The sequence below is a fragment of the Papaver somniferum genome, chromosome 3 (genome assembly GCF_003573695.1).
Source record: "Papaver somniferum cultivar HN1 chromosome 3, ASM357369v1, whole genome shotgun sequence".
NCBI lineage: Eukaryota > Viridiplantae > Streptophyta > Magnoliopsida > Ranunculales > Papaveraceae > Papaver > Papaver somniferum.
In genome coordinates this window covers 166,201,881-166,225,778 of record NC_039360.1, presented here as the reverse complement: position 1 = coordinate 166,225,778, position 23,898 = coordinate 166,201,881, and the positions used below count along the sequence as shown (strand labels likewise).

Sequence of the window (23,898 nt, the reverse complement as noted above, 5' to 3'; positions counted from 1 at the left end):
TAATGCAATGATGTAAGTGAATTATGCTTTATTTTAAAGAAAACTCATTTGGCCTATTGAAATGGATTTGATCAGTAGGAAATCTGGCTTTGCTGAGATGATTGAAATGGTAAGAGTTTGTGTCAAAAATTGGGGGAGTCATTTTGATTTTCATGATTGTGTTGTAATCTTATCAGATCTTTGTAACAGGCCGATTTCCAAATATGTTATTTTAATATAATTAGGATTCTCCAAAGAAAAATAAGAAGAGTCTGAAGTGTGTGAAAGTTGTGCAAGTGGTAAACTTCATCGTCCTTCATTTCTAAGATTCATTCAGATTTGTGGGGACCATCTCCTATTGTTTCTAATTTTGGATTTCATAGTTTCTTTTTTTTTTTGTGAATTCTTTCAAACATTTAAAGATCTTGTGGAAAATCGGCTTACCTCAAAAGTTCAAATTTTGCAATCTGATGGAGGTGGACAATATATATCCCACCCCTTATGTGATCTTATTCTACGACATGGATTTTTTCGTCAATTTTTATGTCTACAAACACCTAACAAAATGGCGTAGCTTTTTTATTTTTTTTGAAGTAAAAGAGGAAAATTTCATAACTTTAGTAGAAGTAACAACATTGTCTTCAAGATTGCATGAACAAATAAAGATTTGAGGAGAACTAATCCATAATTCACTAAATCTAGAGATCCTAACATGCCCACCTAGTAAATCAGCTGGCATATGTTCTTTTAATAAAATTGCAACTCCATAATGGATTACTGCATAAACCACCGTTAGATTTTCTCCCCCAATTTTTAGTATGACTATCCTGGTCGGTCTAAAATCACTCACGAAAGTGACAAAGATTTGCGAAAAGCAACTTCGTCAACGTAGTGTAACGCGGTACAATGGCGCCACACTTATTTATAAATATAAATAAAATAAAATCCCTTAGGGTTAAGGTTCGACTCTCTGTCTCTACACATTCTTTTCTCTTTTCCTTGCTGTGTCTTTTTACTTCGCCAAAAACCCTAATAGGCGCCAATATATTCGTTGATCAGCCTCGTTCGCTGTAACTATTTGGTTTCAAATATCAATTCCCGTTCCCGCCTCCCATTATTTCACTTCCAATCTCTCTCGATTTCCATCCTTTATCGATTCATCAAAAGGTACCTGAATTTTCCCCTCTTCCCTTTAATTATCATATCAATCAATTTATAATTTGTTTGTTTTCCTTTATTGAATTTTGGTTAGTGATAGTAATTTATATTGTTAATTTTGAACAATTGGTTTTTCCTAATTCAGTTTTGTTGGTTTTCCTTTAATGAATTTTGGTTAGTGATAATAATTTGTATCGTTGATTTTGAACAATTGATTTTTTCTAATTCAGTTCCTCAAATTGGGTAGTGCGAATATTAATTTGATCTTCTTGTAATTGAAGCTCAGCGGTACCAAATTTCCCCCCATTGTAACAAAAATGCCTTGGTGTGATCATTGCAAAAAGAATACTCCAACAGTTCGTGATGATGATGGCTATTCGTGAGTTCGCATTACTATACTCTGTGCAAATAATTACTCCATAGGATTTTCTTTTATAATTATTCTTGGACTTTGTGTTTTGGTTTAGGTGCTGTTCCGTCTGTGGAAGAGTTATTGATCAGGATATGTTCTCATCCGAACCTACTTTTTTTGTTGATGCTGGAGGGCAGGTATGGTCTTGTTACGTTGTTATCGTTGCTATCATCTTGATTTAGATTATATGTATGATATTTTGTAGTTTTGGTTATTTGTAGAGTCGAATGTCTGGAAATTTTGTAAAGAGTGTCGAAAGCGGTTACTCAGAGTCATTCGAAAGGACTGTGAATAAGGGTATGTTCGATATTGCTTATACTTGTAAGTTCATTTCAGGCATAGAATCTATGTCAATAACTCAGTTTTTATTGCTCGACAATGCGCCCAGAAATTCGGAAGGCACATTTTCAGCAATCTTGATCCTAAGTACGTTTATTATTCATTGTAATTAGTATTCCCCATACTGGTGCAGGAAGAGAGGAAATTAGTTATATGGCAACAAGTCTTGGAATAAGTGGTGGTGATTCTGTGATTGATGAAGCGGCAGGCTATTACAAGGTTTGTTTCATATGTTTGTATGGTATCAAACAAGTTACTGCTGCTATCTTGTTTGACTCTTCTTTCTTATTCAGATAGCAGTAAACAGGAATTTCACTAGGGGGCGGAGGACATTGCAGGTTGCGGCTGCTTGTCTTTACCTCACATGTCGGTAAGTGGAGGTCCCTGAAAAGAGTCACTAAGTTTTCTATTTTGCTGGACTGGAGAAACTGCTTCTCGCAGATTAAAATTCTATCATTGAAGTATCTTATTTGTTTGTGTAAGCTTACTGCAACTATTTTTTTTTTTTTGCACTTATGCTCTTCTGTAGGACAAATGAAAAGCCATTCCTTCTCATTGATTTTTCAGAACATTTACAGATAAATGTGTAAGTATGCCTCCGTATTCACTTTTACTTCAATTGTTTTTTTTTATCTGAATGCCCCATTGGTTGCTATGTTTTCATCTCACATTTCACACTATGTTCCAGCTACCTACTAGGAGCTGTGTTTTTGCAGCTCTGCCAATTGCTGAGGCTTGAACAGCATGACTTTGTTCAAAAACTTGTTGATCCTTCTCTATTCATTCATCGATTCACAGAACGTAAGCATTTACCAACTCCTCCTATTGGATTAGTGGTGCATCTAACATACTGTACTTGTATATGCATATGTTGATAGTCACCATTGGTTAGCAGGTGCATTCAGTTGAAAATAATAATGTGTCATTTGTTATTTTTTTCTGAACGAATAATAATATTTTTTGTTTGCTGTAGGTTTATTGGGAAAGAAGAGTGCAGAGGTGTCTAAAACTGCATTGCTCATCCTAGCCAGCATGAAGAAAGATTGGATGCAGGTGTGATTTATCCCTTGACCATGTGGAACTCAATTCTTTATCACAAGGTGCAGTTGTTGGTCATCATTTTAAAGATCACGTGGGTTATTTGCTTAAAATAAATGTGCATTTACAGACTGGACGAAAACCTAGTGGCTTGTGTGGTGCAGCATTGTACATATCTGCACTTTCCCATGGACTCAAGTATTCAAAGGAAAATATTGTAAGTCATGATATACAATTTCGTGGTAGTTCTAACAATCATATTAATAACATTTTCTGTTCTATGGTTCATTCAAGAAACAGAACACTTTTATTCTTCACAAAACATTCATTCAACACTTTTTTCCTCAATTACAATGTTCAGAATCGGAAAACATAAATGAATTCATGAATTACAATGTTCAGAATCTTCAGATATTATGGCTTCTGCTTCCTGGAACCAAATGCAACGTACAAAGTTTTCTTATGTACACTGTGTTCCTTGTCATCATTTTTGTGTATCTAATACCGATGACCGATCAACTGTGCCATAATGTGAGTAGTTTGTTACTAATGAAAGTTTTTTTTTTTCCTTTTTTTTTTTGTATACGCAGGTAAGTATTGTACATATCTGTGAAGCAACATTAACTAAACGCTTGATTGAATTCGAGAACACCGAATCAGGGAGCTTGACGGTAAGCTTGTTCTGTTGCATAAGTTGCTGACATTTGTATTCCAAAGCCATTATTACTCCTCCGGAGAAAAAAATAAACCTATTTATAGAAGGAAATCACTTATTTCCACAATTACATGGCATTTTGTAGTCCGTGTTTCTCATGCTATGTAGGAGAAATCACTTGTTGGAATTCCTTAGGAACTTGGTCTATAGGATTTCGGAGGTTTTGATTCTCATAATATGATATGATATGGCCAAGGTTAAGCTTTTTCTTACACAGCTAGACAAGCCTTTCAGGGTGTTAAAATGCTTTTCCTTTTAACCTTTCTCAGTTACTCTTGATGCTCAAATGGCACTCTTCTTGGTCTTGGATGTGTCTTCTAGAGAAGGTTAAGAATTTAAGTTTATCAGTTGACCCCCGGGCATGGGTGTCGGCATATCAAAGAACTTCAGGATGATAAGATTTTTTCTGATTTGGGCAGGTCATTCTGATTGTGATTTGTGAGCTAGTTTACTTCTCTCTACATCTTATGTTGGGAGTAAAACAAAAAATTAACAAAAAAATGTTCAAGCAGAGGGAAATATGTGCAGAGACTAGAGAATACCATCACGAATTTAACTCAATTGACATCAGAAGAGTCTTAGGTGCTTCTGTTGTAGTTGATCTTCAACCATAACCTAGCTCACTTTATTAACTTGACCTAGATAAGGTCAAAAATCTCAAACTACCAGCAAAAATCCTGGTATCTTGCTTGTTATCGTTAAACACATTAAGTACCATGCTTTTTGTACTGAACTTAGGAGAATCTCTTTTCTGATTCTTTCTTGTTAGCCAAAGCACGTTTTAAGAATAGATAATTACCTGATACAAAGTTGTCAACCCATTATTTCTTCCTTTATGATGGTGAAAACTCATACTTGGAACTTCAAAGTTATTATATGAATAAGTTGTTCGTCTTAGGTGCCAAATATTTCTTGTTTCATCTTATTGTCCCCCTAAGTTTTGCTCACCACTTATTCGCCCTTGTTTTCAGATTGAGGAGTTCAATATGAAAGCCGATGAGTATGAAAAACAGGGAAATTCAAGACAAGCAAAATCACTTGAGACTCAGAAATTGCTTTGCAAACACAAAAACACTGGCAATTCTGATTCCTCCCGCGTACTTTGTAAAGATTGCTATGATGTAAATACATTACTCCGTCTTTTTTTTTTCTTTTTTTTTTATATATCTCAAAGGTCTAGCGAGTTTAATTCTGCTGATTCTCTTATGCTTGCATGGTTTGGTGTAGTTCGTCAAATTTTCCGGAGGACTTCATGGAGGTTCAGATCCTCCAGCATACCAGCTTGCCGAAAAGGAGAGGATGGCAAAAGCTACTGCAGAAACCTATGCTTCGGTCAGCACAGCTTCTGTCATAAACCTGTTGGATTATGTCGTACTTTAATACCACCTAGTAAGATTCACTGTTTTCATCTTTGTATTGTAGAAAATTTCAGTGTCATCTTCCCAAGAGACTCAAGATGCTGTTGAGAAAGAGAAACTCAGCCCCGAACCATCACCTCATATTGGTTGGTTGCTCTACCTAGAGTGCTGAAGAGAAAATTAAACGAAAGTATATCTTGCCATCTCGTATAACGTTAAAGCTATTTTATAAATTTCAGGAACACAAGAAGGTGCTACTATTGGACATCAGGAGGCGGTTGAGGAAGGGGCTTCTGATCAACCACGAGGTGATGAGGATATGGATACGATAGATGGTGGTGAATCAGAAAGCCTATCTGACATCGACGATGCTGAGGTCATTATTTTATCCCCATTTCTCATTGCAAACTCCGCCGTGTTTCCTGGAAAGTATCTGTAACTTCATATAATGGAATAATTCAATTCGACTAATTTTTACCTGCATTCATACTTGCGTCATCTTGTCGATTAATAGCTTTACGATTTGAAAAAATATGCATGTTGCTTAGGTGGAAGGATATCTTCACAACGAGGAGGAAAAACACTATAAAAAGATAATCTGGGAAGAGATGAACAAGGAGTATATTGAGGTAATAATTCATCTTCCTTACAGGGTCATTTTCTCATTTGTCTGTAAGCATCAATCCTCATGATGTGTCATCTCTTCCATTTTACTTAACTGTTACGAAGGTGATCCTCTTGAATCTTGGAATACAGTAATTCATGTCAAAAATAGAAGGGATGGGATAAAGTATGTGGTTCAGTTCATGCTTTCAGGGCTGTAGTGGTTGTTCACTGCCCTAGTAATCATTTTTTTTTGCAATATTTTTGATTGAATTATTGGTTGAATTAATAATCATTTAACTTATTCATTGTTGATCTGCAAACTCTTACAGGAACAAGCAGCTAAAGAAGCGGCAGCAGCTGCTGAGGAGGCCCGAATGGCCAGTTTGCCATTGGAAGCACAGGAACTTGAAGCAGCAAGAGCAGCTGGCGTTGCCAAGTCAAGAAAGGTACTTTCTGAGACCGGATTTTCTTCTTCTTAACCATTGTTAAAAGTTTACTTTCAGGTGTTAATAAGTTTGAAGATGACCAAATCCATATTTGAAACAATAATAGTAAACTGCGTGATTATGTGCAATAGGATGATTAGTAAATCCATAATGATCTACAAGAGTAACATAATACTGCAATAGGGAGATGATTATGTGGATGAGCCAAGAGTTCCAATAGTGGTTTTGAAACACCAAATTCGTGTTCATAAATCACTTCACTACCCTCGGATTCTACTGAGCAGGAGCATGATTAGATTGAAAACTTGAATTGGAAAGCAGCTATGGTTTTTCTGCTTATGAATCAATTCCACCTAGATTTTTTCATCAGCTTTTTGGAACAAGTGTTTGAATATTTTCTGAAATTACAGGAAAGGCAAGAAAAACGAGCTGCAGATGCTAAGAATGCGGCTCCTGCTCGAACTCCTGCTGAAGCCACTCGTCAAATGCTAACTAAAAAGGTATGTGGATCATCAATGATGCCAGAAATCTTCCATTAAACGGCGGAGAAAGTTTAAATGCATACATTGTTTCCAAATCACTATACCATGCACCCGATATTCAAGCAGTTTACAAAAAGGCTCTGTTGTGTGTATTTGTGCACGCGTGTATGCCTATCTACTTTGTAAGATCTTGTTCCATATTTCTGCTAATATGTATATAAGTGTATCTTTCAATATGCAGAGACTCAGCTCCAGAATAAACTACGATGTGTTGGAGAAACTTTTTGATGATGACTACGTACGTTTTATCTAATCTTATATATATATATTTAAATTACTTGAAGTGATGTGAGGAGGGTTTCTATGGAGAAGATTGGTTGTCCTCATCTCCTCTTATTCATTTTAGTTTGATTATGGTCACTAATTCTTCTTTTCTTATTCAACAGATGACTGATGAGGCCGTAAAAAAGAAACGGACTGAATATGATAAAAGAGATATTCCTCCTAACATTGAAGTCAGGCCTGAGGAGGAAGATGAACTTGAACCAGGTCTTGTGGACAATGAGGATTACGAGGAAGATGGCAATGGAGGAACGTATGACTACTATGGTGATGAATCATCATATTATGGAAATGAAGGGGAGTATGGTGACGATGCTGAGGATTACAATTACAATCCGGAGGATTATTGTTGAAATATCAGTTGGATACTTTTACATTATTGAGTGTTTGTTTTTCTCTAAGCCAAACCGATTTGAAATGTAAACCAATTACATTACAGAGATGATAGACTGAAACCGTTACATATGTTTAAAAATCAGTACAGATTACATACTCTCTCAGTTATAATTAGTGTATTGGATGGATCAATTGCAAATTAGCAATACAGAATAAATTACATTGGATTCACAATGGTTAATATGGTAGGGAATAGAAGGTTAGAAAAACTTGATTTTAGCCATGTTTGTACTACGACTGGTTATAGCAGCAAGTAATAGCCTGTTTGGGTACATGTTTAAAGTAGCTTTTCGATTTTAGAACTAGAAGTTAAAAAAACAAGGAGTTTGTTCGGGTATAAAATTGATTTTTATAAGCAGAAAAAAAAATAACTTTTCGTGAAACAAGGCATCTGACTTTTACTTCTATCATCTAAACACGTTATAAAAAGGTATTCTTATTCCCCTTGGAAGTCTTTCTAAAATCTTGATTTCAAGGACTCAATCTAGCTTATGACTTATGACGCACGGGCTCGTAGAAAACCAAGTCGTGATCCCAAGCAGCAGCAGTCCTACTTTTCTTCTACAATACCGTGTCTACCGACCTTCCGATCTGGCTTTCAAGGACTCAATCTAGCTTATGAAGTTGAGAAGAGAGATAAAACACAAATTACGGATAAGTATTGATGATGGGAGGAGGAATGGAAAGAAGAAGAGATACGTAAAAGAAGACTGGAATGCAGCAGCAACAGAAAACTTACAACATTAACTACTTTTGGTGGCGTCGTCTTAATCCTGCGATCATTCTGGTATTTGGTATTGCTGTTCTTAGGGAGGAGTCATCAAAGATTTTGTAAGTTCTTCCCCCCTAAATCAATCCTTATATGCTGAACTTAGGTAGGGTTATAAAATTAATTTTTATTGAATTAGGTTTTTGTTGGATGCTTAGACTTTTATATCTTTATTTACCGGGTATACTCAATTTCTCCCAATTTCATCTCTTCTTCATGAGATACAACATTTGTAGATTCTGCGTTCAAAATGAGTTTGCTTGTGCTCTTAACTATCGTGAGGAGCAGTTGATGTTTCTTCAATAATTTGACATTCAAATCTAGGCGAAAAATCCTCATGTGTCAGTTTATATGTGCATAATGTTATTTGTTTTAGATTTACTACTATAGCTTATGAAATTTGCTTAATTGACAGCGGAAAATATTGATTAGGAGCGTATGGTGTGCACCTTCGTATAGCGGAAGACGGCGAGGATACAGGGAAAGCCATGGTAGTGGCTTCAAATTCTACTGAGGATCTTCAGATGGACTACATAGAAGATGAAGAAGACGTAAAAGATGGGAATGATGAAGAAGATGGAGATGATGTATTTACACTTGCATTTCGTGGGGAGACGAATATAGGATGATGCATTTGGAGTTCAACCCTATCAGAAATTTGAGCGGCTTGCTTGAATGTGAAGCTTTGTCTGGGAAAGAGCGGAATGTTCCGAATAACCGTCCTCGTGATGGTTCTGCAAAGAAGCTGAAGCCAGAGGATGATTATGTTAGCAAAGTTGATGAACTGATGGGGGATGGTTATGTGAAAAAAGTCGAAGGAGCTTAAGAGAAAGGGTGGAAAGAAGGGATCCCAGAAACAAACTTAGCCCTGAATTCACTAACAAATGCTTGCTTCTCATTTGGCATCCATGGAATCTCCCTCTTTGGAAGAGGCTTGTAGCTCTGTCTATAGACCAAGGAAATACTGGCATGGCTATGTATTGCCTCTCTAAGGCAATAAAGGCCGATCATGAAGATTTGGGTCTTAGATTTGATTGTGCATCACTTCACGTTGAGCTTCAAGATTATCAGAAAGCTACGGAATTATGTAATCAAATAGTACGACTCAGTCCTGGAAATATTGAAGCACCAAGGATGGCTGCAAAGATGTTTAATAGCTGTAGTCAGGTAGCGCAGTCCATCAGCATTCTGGAAGACTACATCAAAGAGAGAATATAAGATCCACAATGGAGTGTGATGTTTCTTCTAGCCACCATACTTAAGGAAAATAATGAACATTTTTAGGCACTTCAGCAGATTGAGCATGCACATTGTACACTGCACTAAGGGCCAGTTGTCACTGAGTTAGTGTTAAAGCAGGAATTCGTCATGTTCATTTTGGAAGTGTTTGCTGCTACTACAAAGTTTTTTCCAAGATTGGAGAACAGGTTGGCAAAGCATGTAAAGTTTCTGCATCATATGAGGTGCACACGCACTAATGTGTACCTCTCATGAACATTTTTGGGCATCAACTCACCAATTTCAGCCAACATCAAGCAGCTGCAAGAGAGTATCTTGAAGCACATAAACTAATGCCAGACAGATCAATCTCTGTGTTGGGGCTGCTTTGATCGACTTAGCTCTTGGGTTTAGACTTCAAAACAGGCATCAATTTCTAGCACAAGGCTTTGCATTTCTCTTTAGCAATTTAAGATTTTCCAAAAGTAGGCAGGAAGCCTTCTATAATGTTGGTCGGGCATGTCAGCATGTTGCTCTGGCTACTCAAGAAGTTTCTTATTATGAAAAGGTGTTGGGAAATGCCGGAGAAGAATTACCCAATTCCAAAGCCTCATGATGAGGATTAAAGTATTCAAAGAAACTAAGAATTCGGGTTACTGTGACTTTCGAAGAGAAGCCGCTTACAGTTTGCACTTGATCTATAAGAAGAGTGGTGCTCTGGATCTAGCTAGGCAAGTTCTCAAAGATCATTGTGCTCTAAATGTATTAGGCCTATATAGTAGTACTCCTGGTAGAAGTTCAGGATCTGCAGATTACCTACCAGATCATCATTATCCTTCTTTGGAGTTCTTCATATTTATTTCTAATTCAGTTATGGAAGATTTGAATTTCTCATACTCGAGGTAAGTCCCTCAAAGTCTGTTACTTTTCCTTTTCTACTTGAGTTTCCTCAACCTTTTTGATCATGTCAAACCAATTGATTTGATGCTGAACTGATGGAAGTCAATTTGTCAATGATGTGTATTAGTATACATTATTAAACAACTTCCACTCGGCTAATTGCAGTATGACCATAAAAAATACAAGGCATAATAATTAGATATTAAGATTTTCTATAGTTGCACTTCTTTCTTTCTTTTTTGTTTCCTAAATAAATAAAAATTTGTATGGTGTTTCTGAGCAGGGTAATTTTCATAGTATGCTTCCATCTGGGATGATGCTTTTATTAAGACATTGACTATTCCTTCACTAATAATGTAACCTAACGCTTCTCTGTTTTCTTCTTAGACGTTGTCTTTATTTGTAATCTGTAAACGACCATGACAAACTATTAGTTTAGAGATGATCCTAGATCATATCTTTGGCGTTATTCCAGATGGCACGGGACTGATTCGCCAGTTCTCATTAAGATCGTGTGTGTATCCATAAGTTTTATATAAGTTGCTACAATATAAATACGTAGATATCTGAATGTCATGAAGTTGTATGATTATACTATCTTCAACTTCGTATGTGTTTATTGTTCTAATTCGTTGTTACTTAGATGTATTTATGTCATTTCCCTTCAGTATACTCTCTCTAGGTTTCGGAGATGCTTGAGGCAGGAAAAACACTCTTTAAAGATCTTAGTAACGAATTTGAAGAACGTATTATTGGGTGAGATAATTGAAAGTTCAAGAGGAAAATCTTTTGTGATTTTCAATTTTGAGCTTTCAATTTTTTCTAATTTCAATTTTATTTTCATATAGAATTCGCATTGTATTTTTGTAATCATCCCTATGAATCATTAGAACATCTGTTTTTTGATTGTTGATATGCCAAATCTATATGGATGCTTCCACCATTGGCAGGTTTGAATTTTAATCTCAGTAGACCTTCCTTTTTTGAGTTTATGTACGAACTGGATTGCAGGAATATATATGAACAATACCATTGAAATTGTTGCAAAAAAATGTTACTCCCTCCGTTCTTTTTTAATAGGTCAGTTTCTATAAATAAAAGTTTCAAAGAAATAGTCAGTTTCTAATTGGGAAAGTCAAATGTTATTTTAATTTTTTGGGACCATTTTTCTCTTAATTTCTTTTGATGACAAGTGTCATGTGGACCACTTCACTTTACTTCTTTTGCTAACAAGTGTCATGGGGATTATTTCACTTTACTTCTTTTATTGACAAGTATCATGAGGACCACTTTCAATGATTAGTTCTCTTAATTTTCTTAAATTTCGCTAAAAAACAAAACTGACCTATAAAAAGAGAACGGAGGGAGTAGTTGATTTGGGAAGAAAAGTGTTGATAAATCAGTTTCTTGTCTACCGCTTTTTATGGCGGTAATTAGACACATAAATTTCTAGTCACCATCTTTACTAAATAATTTTTCTCCGAGTGCTGAACCTAGCCAGGCATCTGATAAATGAAGAGACTTAGTTGCTGATTGTACTAGTTTTGCACCCGTGCGATGCATGGGTATGCTTCTCGCAATGAAACATTAGATGCATATTTTAAAATTTATTTCATTAAGAATAATGGGGCGCGTTCGGCTGACAGGGTGTTATCTCACATAGTCTCATAGGGTAACCGTGATTGTTGGATACTGATATCTAGACGGATGAGATTGTTATGCAATTATCTGGGTAATCCGGGTTTCCCGTGATCCACGTGCAAAAATTCTCAATCAATGCTAGAGAAGTCCCGATTCAAAAGAAACTGAAGTTGTTGTTTCTGACTAAATGACTGAAAATTTGGATCAAGATTAATTCCATAAGGATGAACCCCGTAAAGATGATACTCTATCAAATCTCAAAAATAACATTGACTTTGAAGAACTCATTCAAGTCATTGAGAAGATGATGATGAAATTGTAGAAGTAATCCAACAAAAGGAATAAAAACCACCAGATCTTACTTCTAGAGATCGAATCATATAAAAATGCTAACAAATCTTACTTGATTGATGTAGTTTTACGGGAATATCGTCCAAGAGGCCTTCATTGCAGGGCGATGAGGTTAATAAGTTCCAGCATGCTGCTGGTAGTTGATTATTAGGAATTTCAGATGAGGCAGTTATGCAGAAGACAGAGAGATTTGTATGACCGAACTTGTGAGAAAAAAGAGCATGAGATTCAATTTTTTTAGTGCTTTTTTCTTTTAGTTGATTACTTTTCAGTTCTGAAAGTTAAATGGGGACTGTGTTCTTTCCATTGATTAAACATTTACTGATGATAGATCTAAAAGTGCATAACTCGAATGACTGATCGCCTAGGGCGCCTTAGTCGCTCCTAGCGCCTCATACAACTGCATGTCATTGATCATCTATCTTGTGAACTAAAATGAAATTCATATATTGTACTTGAGTTTGATTCGCCATACCTACATAATAACCATTACAGCTGCATGTCATTGATCATCTATCATCCAGAAAGTACATTTTTACACATACGATAGGCAGTCAATCTATTAGGTCACGGCAAACAATTCTTGTATTTCTCTCACTTCATTTCTTATAGGTTTCTCTTCAAAAATCAATAGTAAAACTTGAGGGAAACTGGTTTTTTTTTTAATAATCATGTTTTAAACATGGGTTTTGATTTGATTGTAAGATTTGGTCTGAAACTTTCTTAGTTATTAGAATTTTTAATTCCCCAAGTTTGATCAATTAATAATACTCCTTGATTTGATCAAACTGCTCACAAAAACAACATCACGGCTGTGTTCTTCAAAAAGAGTAATCAAACTCTCTTCTGTAATTAATTATCAGAGAGACCAAGGAGGAGGATATTGAAAATATCGAAGTTATTATGGGTTACGGTTGGGACAACCCGATTGCCCATGTCATTGTAAAAGAATTTCAACCGTCCAGATATCATGATCCATCAATCGTTGTTACCCTGTAAGACTCTGTTAGACAACGCTCCGTCAACCGAACGCGTCCCAAGAATAATATTACTAAAGAACTAATAGACATTCAATATGATGATGACCCTAAAAACTACTGGAAAATTTGGGATTTATATTCACAACAAAAATAAACTTCTATTACCTTAGCGGAATAAATTTGACTGAGTGGTGGTTCTTTTGAGCTTCAGTAGTGCAATAATGATTTCTGAAATGCCATCCATGTCATCCCCATCTGATAAGATATATATATACACGTACACACATGATTTGTTTTTCTTCTGGCCGTGGTTATTATCCAAAGCTTGTATCAACTGGCCATAAGTTCCCATCATAGTAGCTTATCCTTCACTTAAACATCCACTTCACTACCTGGAACCAAATGAAGTAGGAAAGGTTAAAAGGAGACAATCAATTCAAATACATCCCGTAAATAGTGCCAGAAACAAAGATCAGCCTCCCATCTTATTCTAAGAATTTTGTTATGTGGTTTTTAGTGGCCGTTTTATCCTCTCATGGTGACAAATTTAAGTAAGTGCTAAGTACTATCAGTACTCCCTAATTCAGACTTTTTTCGTTAAATCTCTTTCTTTCTGTGATCATTTTTTAAAAAGTTTTAAGTTAAAAATGCTACTTCCTCCATTTTTTGAAAATAAATACCGGGGTTGCTATTCTGCTCACTTAAGACATCACTGCTTACCACTCACCCACATCTAGACCTTAGATTTGTGAAGTGATAAACCCTTTAGGAGAGTGGGTGGGTAATGGCTGAACAGTCTTAACCAATACTCTTGAGACACATGGAGTTGAGTGGTTAGTACTAGTAGTGCTGTTAGTGGTGCATAGAATAGCATTTCCGAATAAATACTATCTTTTTTTTAATTTGACCAATTTATAGGTTAAAAATATTATAAAATAGTATATTTTTTCAAAAAACAGAGGTAGTATGTTATATATGCAGGGACACCTGGAAAGTCCGTAACTATGCTAGATGCCATGCATAGTTATAATCTACACCCGGCTGAATTCGATCATTTTTAGCATTTTTAACTTTTTTCTTGATGCAACGTTCCCTTCGGTTCCGTAGTATGTAATGCTTGTTCATTAAAACTTTTGTTAGCAAATAGAAATTAGCATTTTACAATTACAATAGTGGTAAAACTAACTCCCCTGGAGTTTAGGACACACCTGCGGTACGTACACCCACTTGATAATTTTACTTCCTGGGTTTCCCATGCTAGTGATAATTTCGTTGTATGGTACTCTCAGATGGAACAACCAAGGGAAGGGCTAAAGAAGCTCCAATAGATCCTTGACCCTAAGGCTTTGATGTGTCATCCAAAGCGAGATGGTCAAACATCCATGCTAGTAGAAGTACAAAAGTACGGATGTCAAAGGAATTTTTGGATTATAATTTACGGTGATGTTTTTAGTTTGTTAGCTACAAAAACGGCATAGATGCAGTGTTCTAAGACATTTATGCGTTTTGGGGAAAATAACGTAGTATGACATGCAATCACTGTTATCTCTTGATTAATCTTGCGTCTATCTTTTACTATAATTTTTTTGATAATACGCGACTTTACGGATAATCTTGCGTCTATCTTTTATAATAATTTTTTGATAATATGCGACTTTACGAATGGCATCTTAAATTGGCGTGTCTACTATATTGCGTTGGTAAAATGCATGCCAGATTGTGGCGTCTTTGATTACCTGAAGCAAAATGATCAAGTGAAGCTGCAAAATTCAATAGTGCAGAGTCTTACATTCATCAATTACTCGTATCCTATTAAAAATATTTGAACTGCACCTACTTGAGTCGACTGATACTAAGACACAAATATCCCTATAGGATAGAGAGACAACAACAAACATTCAACAATTCAAAAAGTCTGTCGGTCAAGAGTTAAATAGCAACCCCGTCAAGTTTCCAAGGGCATCATTCCAACTTCAAAAGAGATTGATCTTGCAGTCGAAGTTAAAACATAATTTTATGTAGTTTTCTCAAACTAAATGTTGCAATGACAAAAAATTTAGATATACTGACTGGCTATACAGTGTGAGTTTAATCAAGAATGTTTTCCCAGTTAAATAAAGTTTGAGACATTAAGTGTTTTCTTATTTGCACACCAAGGTATATGAGCAGAGTGTTCTTGACAAACCAGTATTAGTTCATGTTCATCAAAGGTCCAAGTCTCTTATTAATCAAAGAAGAAGTAAACTTCTCTCATCATCATCTTATTAAAGAGAAAAACAACATTCGAAGCAGCCTCCTAGGCTAAGGCCCGCCGATGGAAAAAAATAGCTCCACATCATCCACATATATTCACAATGCAAGTGCAAACAATCACTAAAATTCATTATCTATTGTCTTCTTCCACTCATTCACCAATCCCTGCAAAACCTCACAGTGGTGTCATTGACTTCAATCTCACATTCTCAACAAATATTTGATAAAATTGAGCTGCTAGTTTTAAGATAGGCTATCAGACTCCCTTTCCTATCTCCCATAACAAAATTACAATTGGCTGCATTGAACAATTAATTTTGATTTATGGAAAAAGAAAAAAAAACATACAACGGAGAATCACATTTTTTAGGCCATACCGTACCAATGAAAAATATAAAAAAATCTAGTAGAAAACCCTAGCAATTCTGAACGAAGATTTGCTTACCCAGGGAAAAATCATTCTTCGATCATGTGCACTTATTTCTGCTAAAATAAAAACAAAAAAACAACCATATGATAAAGAGCTGAGCGCAATAGCCATGGCTTAAAATCATTCTTTAGCCTCGCTTATTAATTCCATGACTTTGAAAATGAAACTAAAACCTAAAGTAGCAAAATACAGCTAAGAGAGTACACCATCTCTTTGTGCTTTTGGGATCAGATCCAACTCAACATGATAATTTTTCATTAGCCAAGTTCAACTCAACCCAGCTAAGAAAGTACACCACCAATTTAACAGATACAAAAATGCAAACAATAAAGTCGAACGAACAAAGCACCCATGACAAAGATCTCCTTTTTTGTTACATTGATTTTAATCAAAAACAAAATAAAATAAATAACAAACAAAGAAAAATCAGATACTAGGATTATCAGTAATACAACCGAAAGAACCGAAAGTATTAATGAACTTATACCTTGATGCTGCTCGACTATGCCGATTGCAACAGGTGCATGATCGAGCAAAAAATGTAGGTACTATACCTGCAACACAAAAAGCCAAAATAGATGCAAACAAAACAAAAAAACGAATCCTAAATAAATCAAAAAGAAAGAAAAGAAAACTCAAAATCAGGTTGCACGATTACGAATATGATAGACAAAAAGCACTTACCCTAGCCGTGTATTCAAAATAGAGGAGTAGGGCCTTTCAACCATGCTTTCCCCTATATCTGCAAAATGAAAGACAACAATTAGAAGAAGCATCAATAAAATCGAGAACTTAAAAAGGATCAAATAAAAAAATCTAACCGGAGCGGAGTAGTGAAGCGGCGTCGGATGAATGATGCTGGGCTTGTGCTCTTATATAGAGGGAGATAACAATAATTTTTGGAATAAGACCTAAAATGATTATTTTATCTCTATTTTTAGTACAATATATTTTTAGGTTTTTCTTATATTTTAAAGGAACTATCCAGAATTCTAACTAAAGTTTGTACAATATATATTTTTTTTTTGTCTCTAATTTTAGATAAAAGATAAACATTAATTAATGCATTATCCTTAATAAAATATATATCTTCAAGATAAGATTACAAATTTTTGGTTGGTAACCTTGCCACAATATGGGCTGCAACACCTTTTTGAATATCAATACCTAATCTATGAAAAATAAAGCTACTAACATCACTACTAGCATCATTATAAACTAAGCAGTTCTTCAGACGCTTAAAAAAACATAACGCAAATATTTTCTAATTTTAGATTATTTTATTTTAGCAAAAAATATCATTCGATGTTTATTTTTATATTTATATTTACTAGATTATTGTTGCAGCAGTGAGGGTTGACCAAAAAAACAAAAAATGCGACAAAAAGTTAATAGAGTCTGTTGATCGCTCTTGACCGATGCTGCAGCCTACTCTTACTGGTCTAGATATACATATTTTGTTTTGTGGAATGCAACTCGGGTATTATTACTATTGGTATTATTTATTTATTTTGAAGCATCTAATATTTGTTTGTTTTGGTATCCAGCCTAGCATAACAAAAACTTATAGTACTATACTTGGAGCATCAAAATACAAAATATCAATGCACAAGTCTTGCTTTGTTCAAACGTCTACGTGGTACAAGATTATAAACTGAACGCTTGCGTTAAGTATCCCAAAAGAAAACAAATGTTTAATTGATGCACGCGTGTACAGGTGTTCAAACATTAAGAACTGAAGGATAATTTAGTAAATTGACTCTTAATAGAAAATACGACCTTCACTTGACGTCGTAAATTTTTTTGATTTATTTCGGAATAGATACTCCGTGATCTTTTCCCGGCACAACCTCTCCCCTATATAAAGCGATTCCCTCAACTTAATTTTTTGAGGATTTTGATTATCTCGCTTTTGTTTCATTCATGCCAAATTCTAATGTTATGGCGTCGCAGCAGCTGCTAATCCAATTACTTTTTTGTAGGATTTGGTTGTCTAATACGGTAGATACTCTTGCAATGAGATTTCTAATGATTGTCATGACGTCGAGAAATTGGTAAATCTCTTCTGAGTACAGCTATAAACAAGTTGCTATAATTTTTGTTTGATTTTTTCCGACGTACTCTTTTGTATATAGATGGATAGATCGGTATTATGGTTCCCTGTATATATTGTTAATATTATTGTTGTCATCTGTATTTTTTTGCTCCATTTTTTTTTTGTGTGTGCAGGATTCTCTGTTATTCTGTAGGTGTTAACGTGAGACTTTAATTTTTGAGAGGCCATGCAACTGAGGACGATCAGTAGATTTTTGATGATGCCATGCAAATGAAGACGGTGAGGAGAATCATGTTCCATATTCACATGGTAATGGTTCTTTTTCTTTACTGTTGGTGTGAGGCAAGAAACATTAGAATTAGGTTTTGTGTTTTTTATTATTAGAATTAGGTCATGCTGATAGTAACAGATGGAATTGAGGCGTTATACTCCCAGCTTTGGTTCTTATTACCAGAACGATAAAGGCGTACAAATGAAACGATAAGGTTTTCGATTCATTATGTACTCATCAGTTTTGTCGTTTTGTTTTACAGATTTAAGAGTTTTAAATTAAGAGTTTTAAAAGTTGTTGGGATTGAACTTTCTAACGATCCATTAGAAAAGTTGCATCTAAGACTGCTGGTTTTGGTAATGAGCAAGATAAGGAAATGGTATATTTTTTTGACTATGCTTTGGTTTTTTTTTTTTTCCTATTCTTTTTGATAAGGAAATGGTATATTTGTGCTGCACCGTTTGTGACAATAGCTGCCATGGTTTTAGGATGTCGTATCAGTCAGATATACATTAAATCAAAATCAAACAAAGAAAGTAACTCAAGGAAGAAATGGAGTAACTTTACAGCCTCAGTGCGTAGCAAAAAATTGGAGGCATTTAAGTATAAAATCGTTAGTAAAAAATTAGAGGCGTAATGTTTTGGGCGTGCTGCACCGTTTAGATGATGTTTAGGGTGTGCTGCACCGTTTAGACATTTTTCAAAACGGTGGATTAGACGTCCCTGTTTCAAGTCTACCAAATAACCAAGAGGAAGTCCATCATATTAAATCGTACATCAATCATTTTTGCCAATGGTAAAGCAGGTGTTTCCTCAATTACCGAAAGTTTTGAACTTAAACAGCCTGTTCAGATAATTTTCCTGGCTTGGGACCTAAACCCACTACCGATAAAAAAAACACAACTTAGATATATTGGTGCAAAAAAAAAAAATGCACACAAGGAAGCATAAAGGTTGTTCCAGTTAATTTTTTGGTATTTAGATAAACTCCTAACCACATTAGGAAGCAAACCTAAGTTAATATGCTTTATATATCTAAAAAAATAAACTTTCTGGAGATTGCGAACAGAGCATCCTCCTAGCTATCCACAACAGGAAGCTATCCACAACAGAGAACTCATCCTTCGGGCGATGTTGTCAATGATGCTAGGAATGGAGTTCAAACCACCAAGGAAGCTGCTAACTTGGAAATACATCAAAACAAATTGTTTTGACTCAATTAAAATAATTAGCTATTTCGTACAGCATTTGTTGACAGCTCTTTGCATTGCGAACAAAATCTTCTACTCTCGGATGACAGCTGTTTGCATTTCCAGCAAAATCTTTTAATCTCGGATTTCATAGTCTAGAAAATTCCACGAGCCCAAAGATTTCGGACATGCCAAAATCACGGCCAAATCCTAAAACCCCAAGCCTTGAATGCGCACGAAAGGTTGAGTTCATGACGAGTCTATTGGGTGCGCACACTTGCTAGTATCATTTGATTTTGTTATGATGCTCATTGCTCTTCTTTGAAGAACCTTACTGAACATCATCATCCCTGTTTTGGTGCTTAGAAAAGCTACTCTTTTTCGTATAGTATACCGAAAATTTACAGCATATAGTTGTACCAACAAAAAAAAAAAGTGCGCACAAAGCTTTGATTTTACTTGGGAATATATCAAGTTCTTGCACTTTCTTCCATAATGGAGGAAGAAATCTTTGCACTTTTACCAGAGGTAGGATTTACTTATTTAATTACTTAATTGCAATTGTCACTAAATCACAACGTTGTTACCACTACTTGAGTGCGGTGCGACAAAACCACCAGATTTGCGAAGGAGCAGTACGTGCTTATGTGCGTAGAATGTCTCTCCCGTGGAAAGAAACTGAATAAAGGGCGAGTCTTTTATAGCAATAGATGTTTGCCACAAATTTAGGCACACCTGTGACGTGCAGTAGCTACAGTATCTTTGCCACACTTTCGCAACACTAAAAAAAGTGTCTCACCGTGGAGAAGTGAAAATTCCTGTAATACACCAAAATATACTGCGGTACAAGAAAAATATGATACTACAAAAAAATATTATTGTCATTGAAAAGGGGGAGATAATCTTAGATGCCATTTTTGATGGTATAAGAATACTTTTCCAAGAATAGGTAAGAACTGTTTTCAAGCTGCCAGTACACATATCGTAGAATCATCAGGACGAATATGTCACATGCTAGCGAATATCCATAGCCATACTTAAAACAAATAACTTCTGGCCAGACAAAACAATTATACGACCTCGGAGGAGGAGTCACTTTTCCGGAGCATGATCCATGTCGACATGCTTAGCATTGGGACTGGTGCGTACAAAAATGGGGTTCGCTCTTTTATTTCAGTTGGTGATAAACTCGAGATTCCTCCCTCGGTTGATTTATCATTTCAGACTATACACTAAACTATTTGGGGGCCAACAAATAATGAATCATTCCAATTTTCAAACAATCAACATAATTTTACTCCACAACAATGTGAGTGGGTGACTACTATGTTTTCATAATTTCTTTAGTTGTTTGGAAATAACTAATAAACAAACAATTAATAAGGATAAGACATTCATGATACATGTAATTATCCCAAAATATAGCTATAAAAATACATTGTATGAATTTAACTTAGCTTAACTTGAAGATTTTCCTATGCACACTCCAGTTAATTGTTTATAAATATCTATATATATGTTGTTCCCTCTTTGTATTTGATTTTATTATCTTTATCTCATTTAAATTCTAATTGATTCTAGGTTTAACAATTTCCATGTGAAAAACATTTTTAGGTTTGTGGGTAGAAATACAAATTTAAAAGAAGGCGCTACACTATCGAAAAAAATCATTGCTCAATATGCATTTTACCTCGATATAATCCCAATGTAATCGAGATTAAGGAATTTATTTGGGCATAGCTTTTTAGAAAATACTACTTCGCTTTTATAAAAGAGATACTTTCATTTTTCCAATTTGGATGGAAAGAAAGAGATAAGATTATAGATAGAAAAACAAAATTATATAAACTCCAGAAATTTAAAGAGTAATAAATTCTATAGAAAATGAAAAGAAATAACATCAAATGAATTGATGAACTTGAAATAAGTATTATAGGCATTAAAGATATAGCACTAAAAGCCCTTGAGCGTTGCACTACAAACCAATAAATTATTTATTATAACTTTCTTTTTCTATTGCTATGATTTTTGATTAGCTTATTAAATTTTTCGTTGATTTTCAAGGTTGCAAACTTATTGATTTTTCATTAGTTTTTTTAACAATACTGTTTTTTTCTAATGAAATAATTTATACCACAGATCAATAATTCATAGGAGTGGAACAAGCCCGTGGGATGCACGGGTGAAAAACTTGTAAACAAAAAATGCTAGGTTAACTTTTTGTAAAGTGTGTTTTCTTCCGACTTCCGGAATTAACTTCTTCACCCTACTTTTGAATTCACATAATTTGGAGATTTCCACACGGTTTACTTTTATGGCGTCTGGTCCTTTCATTCATCCAGCTGAGTCTTTCCAGAATCCGGAATAGCTAGGTGTAGTCCAACAACTAACGTAGTTGATTAGGAATTTGACTTTCATGGAGCAGCTTAGCGGGGGCAGTGAAAGACGAACCCATATTACTAGTCTACTACCATTATTCTAGGTACGTGGCCATTTACTAGTATCCCTAGAACAGAATTACAGTTTACCCAAAAAATATTATTTCCAAAAAAAACAATTACGAAAAATGGGTTATTTGTCTAAATATTATTAAAACATGGTTCAAATGGACGAGTAAAAATTAGTATGAGTGAAATGGACAAAAAAAATAGCCGGAATGAAACTGGATTCTTCCTGGCTTAAACTTAGAAAAGAGCGAGGATGAAACTAGTTGCATCCTGATATAAATTAAAAATAAGAAAAAACATTTGAAAATGGGTAGGATGAAACTGTTTACATCCTGACTATTTTTAAAATTTTGTCAATTTAAACAGTATCAAATTTTACATGTCTTTTTCACCCAGAAATTGTTGATTTTAGTCTTTTTAATCAATTTTGTGAAAAAATTACCGAGCTGAAAAAAGTAAAATATCATTTTTTCCGGAATGGATGGCGTATTTCTATTTACCAATTTACGATCGTCTGGGTCATATACATATACTGACCATGTCCTCTATTTCCCAATGAAGGTTATTATTGGGGCGTCACACTCCAATACAGGGGCTTCACTTGGATTCTTAATGTCCAAAAAAGTAGTTATGGGATATCCTAACACATATACAAAATGTCTAGATCACCCTTGAACTAAAATAAAAACTTAAAAACCCTTGACTATTTTTTTTTCTCTCTAGTTTTTTCCCCACAAAAATTTTGTCCCATAATTCACCAAGTATACAACAAAATTCATTAATTTAATTATTATCTAATTAAATTAAATTAAAATTAACTAACTAAGGGTTGTTTAGTCATTACAAAATTATTTGAGATAAGGAGTTTTTGATATTACTTATGAGTGATCCATTTTTGTCCTATTAGGTGACGTCCCTTTAATGAAATGTGACGTCCCAATAATAGCATTTTTCCCAATACAATGCCGCGACGTATCTTCAACTTAATAAGAAGGATCTTCTGTTAGTAAAAGCCCCTAGAGATTGTAAACTGGTAGGCGGATTCCAAAAGTCTATTATTTTTAATAAGTTGGTTGCTGGTTATCTTGATCCAAAAGAAACGTCTTTTTTTATCCATAAAGAAAGAAGAAAGAAAAAAAATGGTGAAATATATTTCTTTTCACGTGTGGATGTATAAATCAAGTAAGTATTTATAGAAAGAAGGGGTCGTTGCTCAAAACTAGCAAATCCTGCCTTTCACTCCATTAGCTGGTGAATGTCTTGCTGGTGTTCTTTGCCGGTGTGCAAAGCAATGAATGCAATACAATGCAGGTAGATATTTTTGGGAATGAATTCTTCTTGGCAAAGAAAAACCAAGGTAAATAAATTCCAGTGAATGTGAGCACATGGAAATATTTGAGCATCCCCAAATCTTATATGAGAAACGTGAATCTTATATGAGAAATGTGAATGTTATATAACCACTTAAGGAGCATCTTTGATGATCATTAAATAGATGCTGAATACGATATTATCGATTTAGGAGAATAAACAAAAATCACGATACTCCCTGGATATAAATCTTTAATGAACTACGATAAAGATTTTGTTCTTGATAAGATCCATAAAAAAAAATCAAGAATGAAAACATCAGTGATCATGATGAAATGTAAAAAAAACTTGATATATTGAATTTTAGCTATCACCTTCACAGGCTTTAGATAGTGTTCTGTTTCACGATTTTTTCTTCCAACCGGAAACAAGGGTTAAAACAGAAAAGGAAAATGGTCAAAATAAATGACGACATCATATATATGGAAAGAATATATGGAATGAAAACTAGTTTCAGAAATAATATCTTTAACATTAACAAAGAAAATCATGCTAAAGGTAAGGAATAATGATAGCAGAAAACGATCCTGCAGTGAAGAACAAAGATGACTTTATCTTTGTTACAATTGATTTTCACAGTGTCCGCCAAGCATAAGAAGTATAACTCTGTCGATAAAAGAAAAATTAATTCAATAAGCAAACAGAATAATTATTGAACATAAACAAAGTCATTGAAAGACAATTCAGAAATAAGAAGCGGAAGTAAATTGAGCGGATCTCCCCGCTCTGATACCATAATAAATTATGGGT

General features: G+C 34.8%; 1 protein-coding gene and 2 long non-coding RNA genes across 4 annotated transcripts; 2 read left to right on the top strand and 1 right to left on the bottom strand.

Moving 5' to 3' along the window:
• Positions 1-930: 930 nt before the first annotated feature.
• Positions 931-7,426, top strand: LOC113361863 (transcription factor IIIB 60 kDa subunit-like). Of its 2 annotated transcripts, none has more exons than XM_026604954.1 (20): positions 931-1,146; positions 1,424-1,516; positions 1,605-1,686; positions 1,771-1,846; positions 2,022-2,107; positions 2,182-2,258; positions 2,418-2,474; positions 2,577-2,689; positions 2,862-2,941; positions 3,057-3,143; positions 3,517-3,597; positions 4,613-4,762; positions 4,869-4,973; positions 5,064-5,145; positions 5,239-5,375; positions 5,548-5,628; positions 5,935-6,051; positions 6,462-6,551; positions 6,775-6,831; positions 6,980-7,426. In XM_026604954.1, exons 2-20 carry the CDS (start codon positions 1,455-1,457, stop codon positions 7,226-7,228), a joined length of 1,869 nt encoding a protein of 622 aa, XP_026460739.1. In that variant the 5' UTR covers positions 931-1,146; positions 1,424-1,454; the 3' UTR covers positions 7,229-7,426. The 2 variants fall into 2 exon arrangements, with proteins under 2 accessions (XP_026460739.1, XP_026460740.1); XM_026604955.1 differs by having other exon boundaries at positions 1,419-1,516.
• Positions 7,427-7,787: 361 nt separating this feature from the next.
• On the top strand, positions 7,788-10,440 carry LOC113357947. The gene is made up of 2 exons (XR_003364010.1): positions 7,788-8,102; positions 8,456-10,440. It is a non-coding gene; the product is annotated as an uncharacterized LOC113357947 (long non-coding RNA).
• A 4,799-nt stretch (positions 10,441-15,239) lies between these two features.
• On the bottom strand, positions 15,240-16,685 carry LOC113361862. The gene is made up of 4 exons (XR_003365386.1): positions 16,635-16,685; positions 16,498-16,555; positions 16,301-16,367; positions 15,240-15,548 (listed from the first exon to the last, which is right to left on the bottom strand). It is a non-coding gene; the product is annotated as an uncharacterized LOC113361862 (long non-coding RNA).
• Between the last annotated feature and the right edge of the window lie 7,213 nt (positions 16,686-23,898).

What these genes read in the sequence shown, in the direction of transcription:
- LOC113361863 (XM_026604954.1), top strand. Translation starts at nt 1,455, where the DNA reads ATGCCTTGGTGTGATCATTGCAAAAAGAATACTCCAACAGTTCGTGAT. An exon ending in TGTCTTTACCTCACATGTCG is followed by an intron (nt 2,259 to 2,417) that starts GTAAGTGGAGGT and finishes GCTCTTCTGTAG; the next exon opens with GACAAATGAAAAGCCATTCC. An exon ending in GAACATTTACAGATAAATGT is followed by an intron (nt 2,475 to 2,576) that starts GTAAGTATGCCT and finishes ACTATGTTCCAG; the next exon opens with CTACCTACTAGGAGCTGTGT.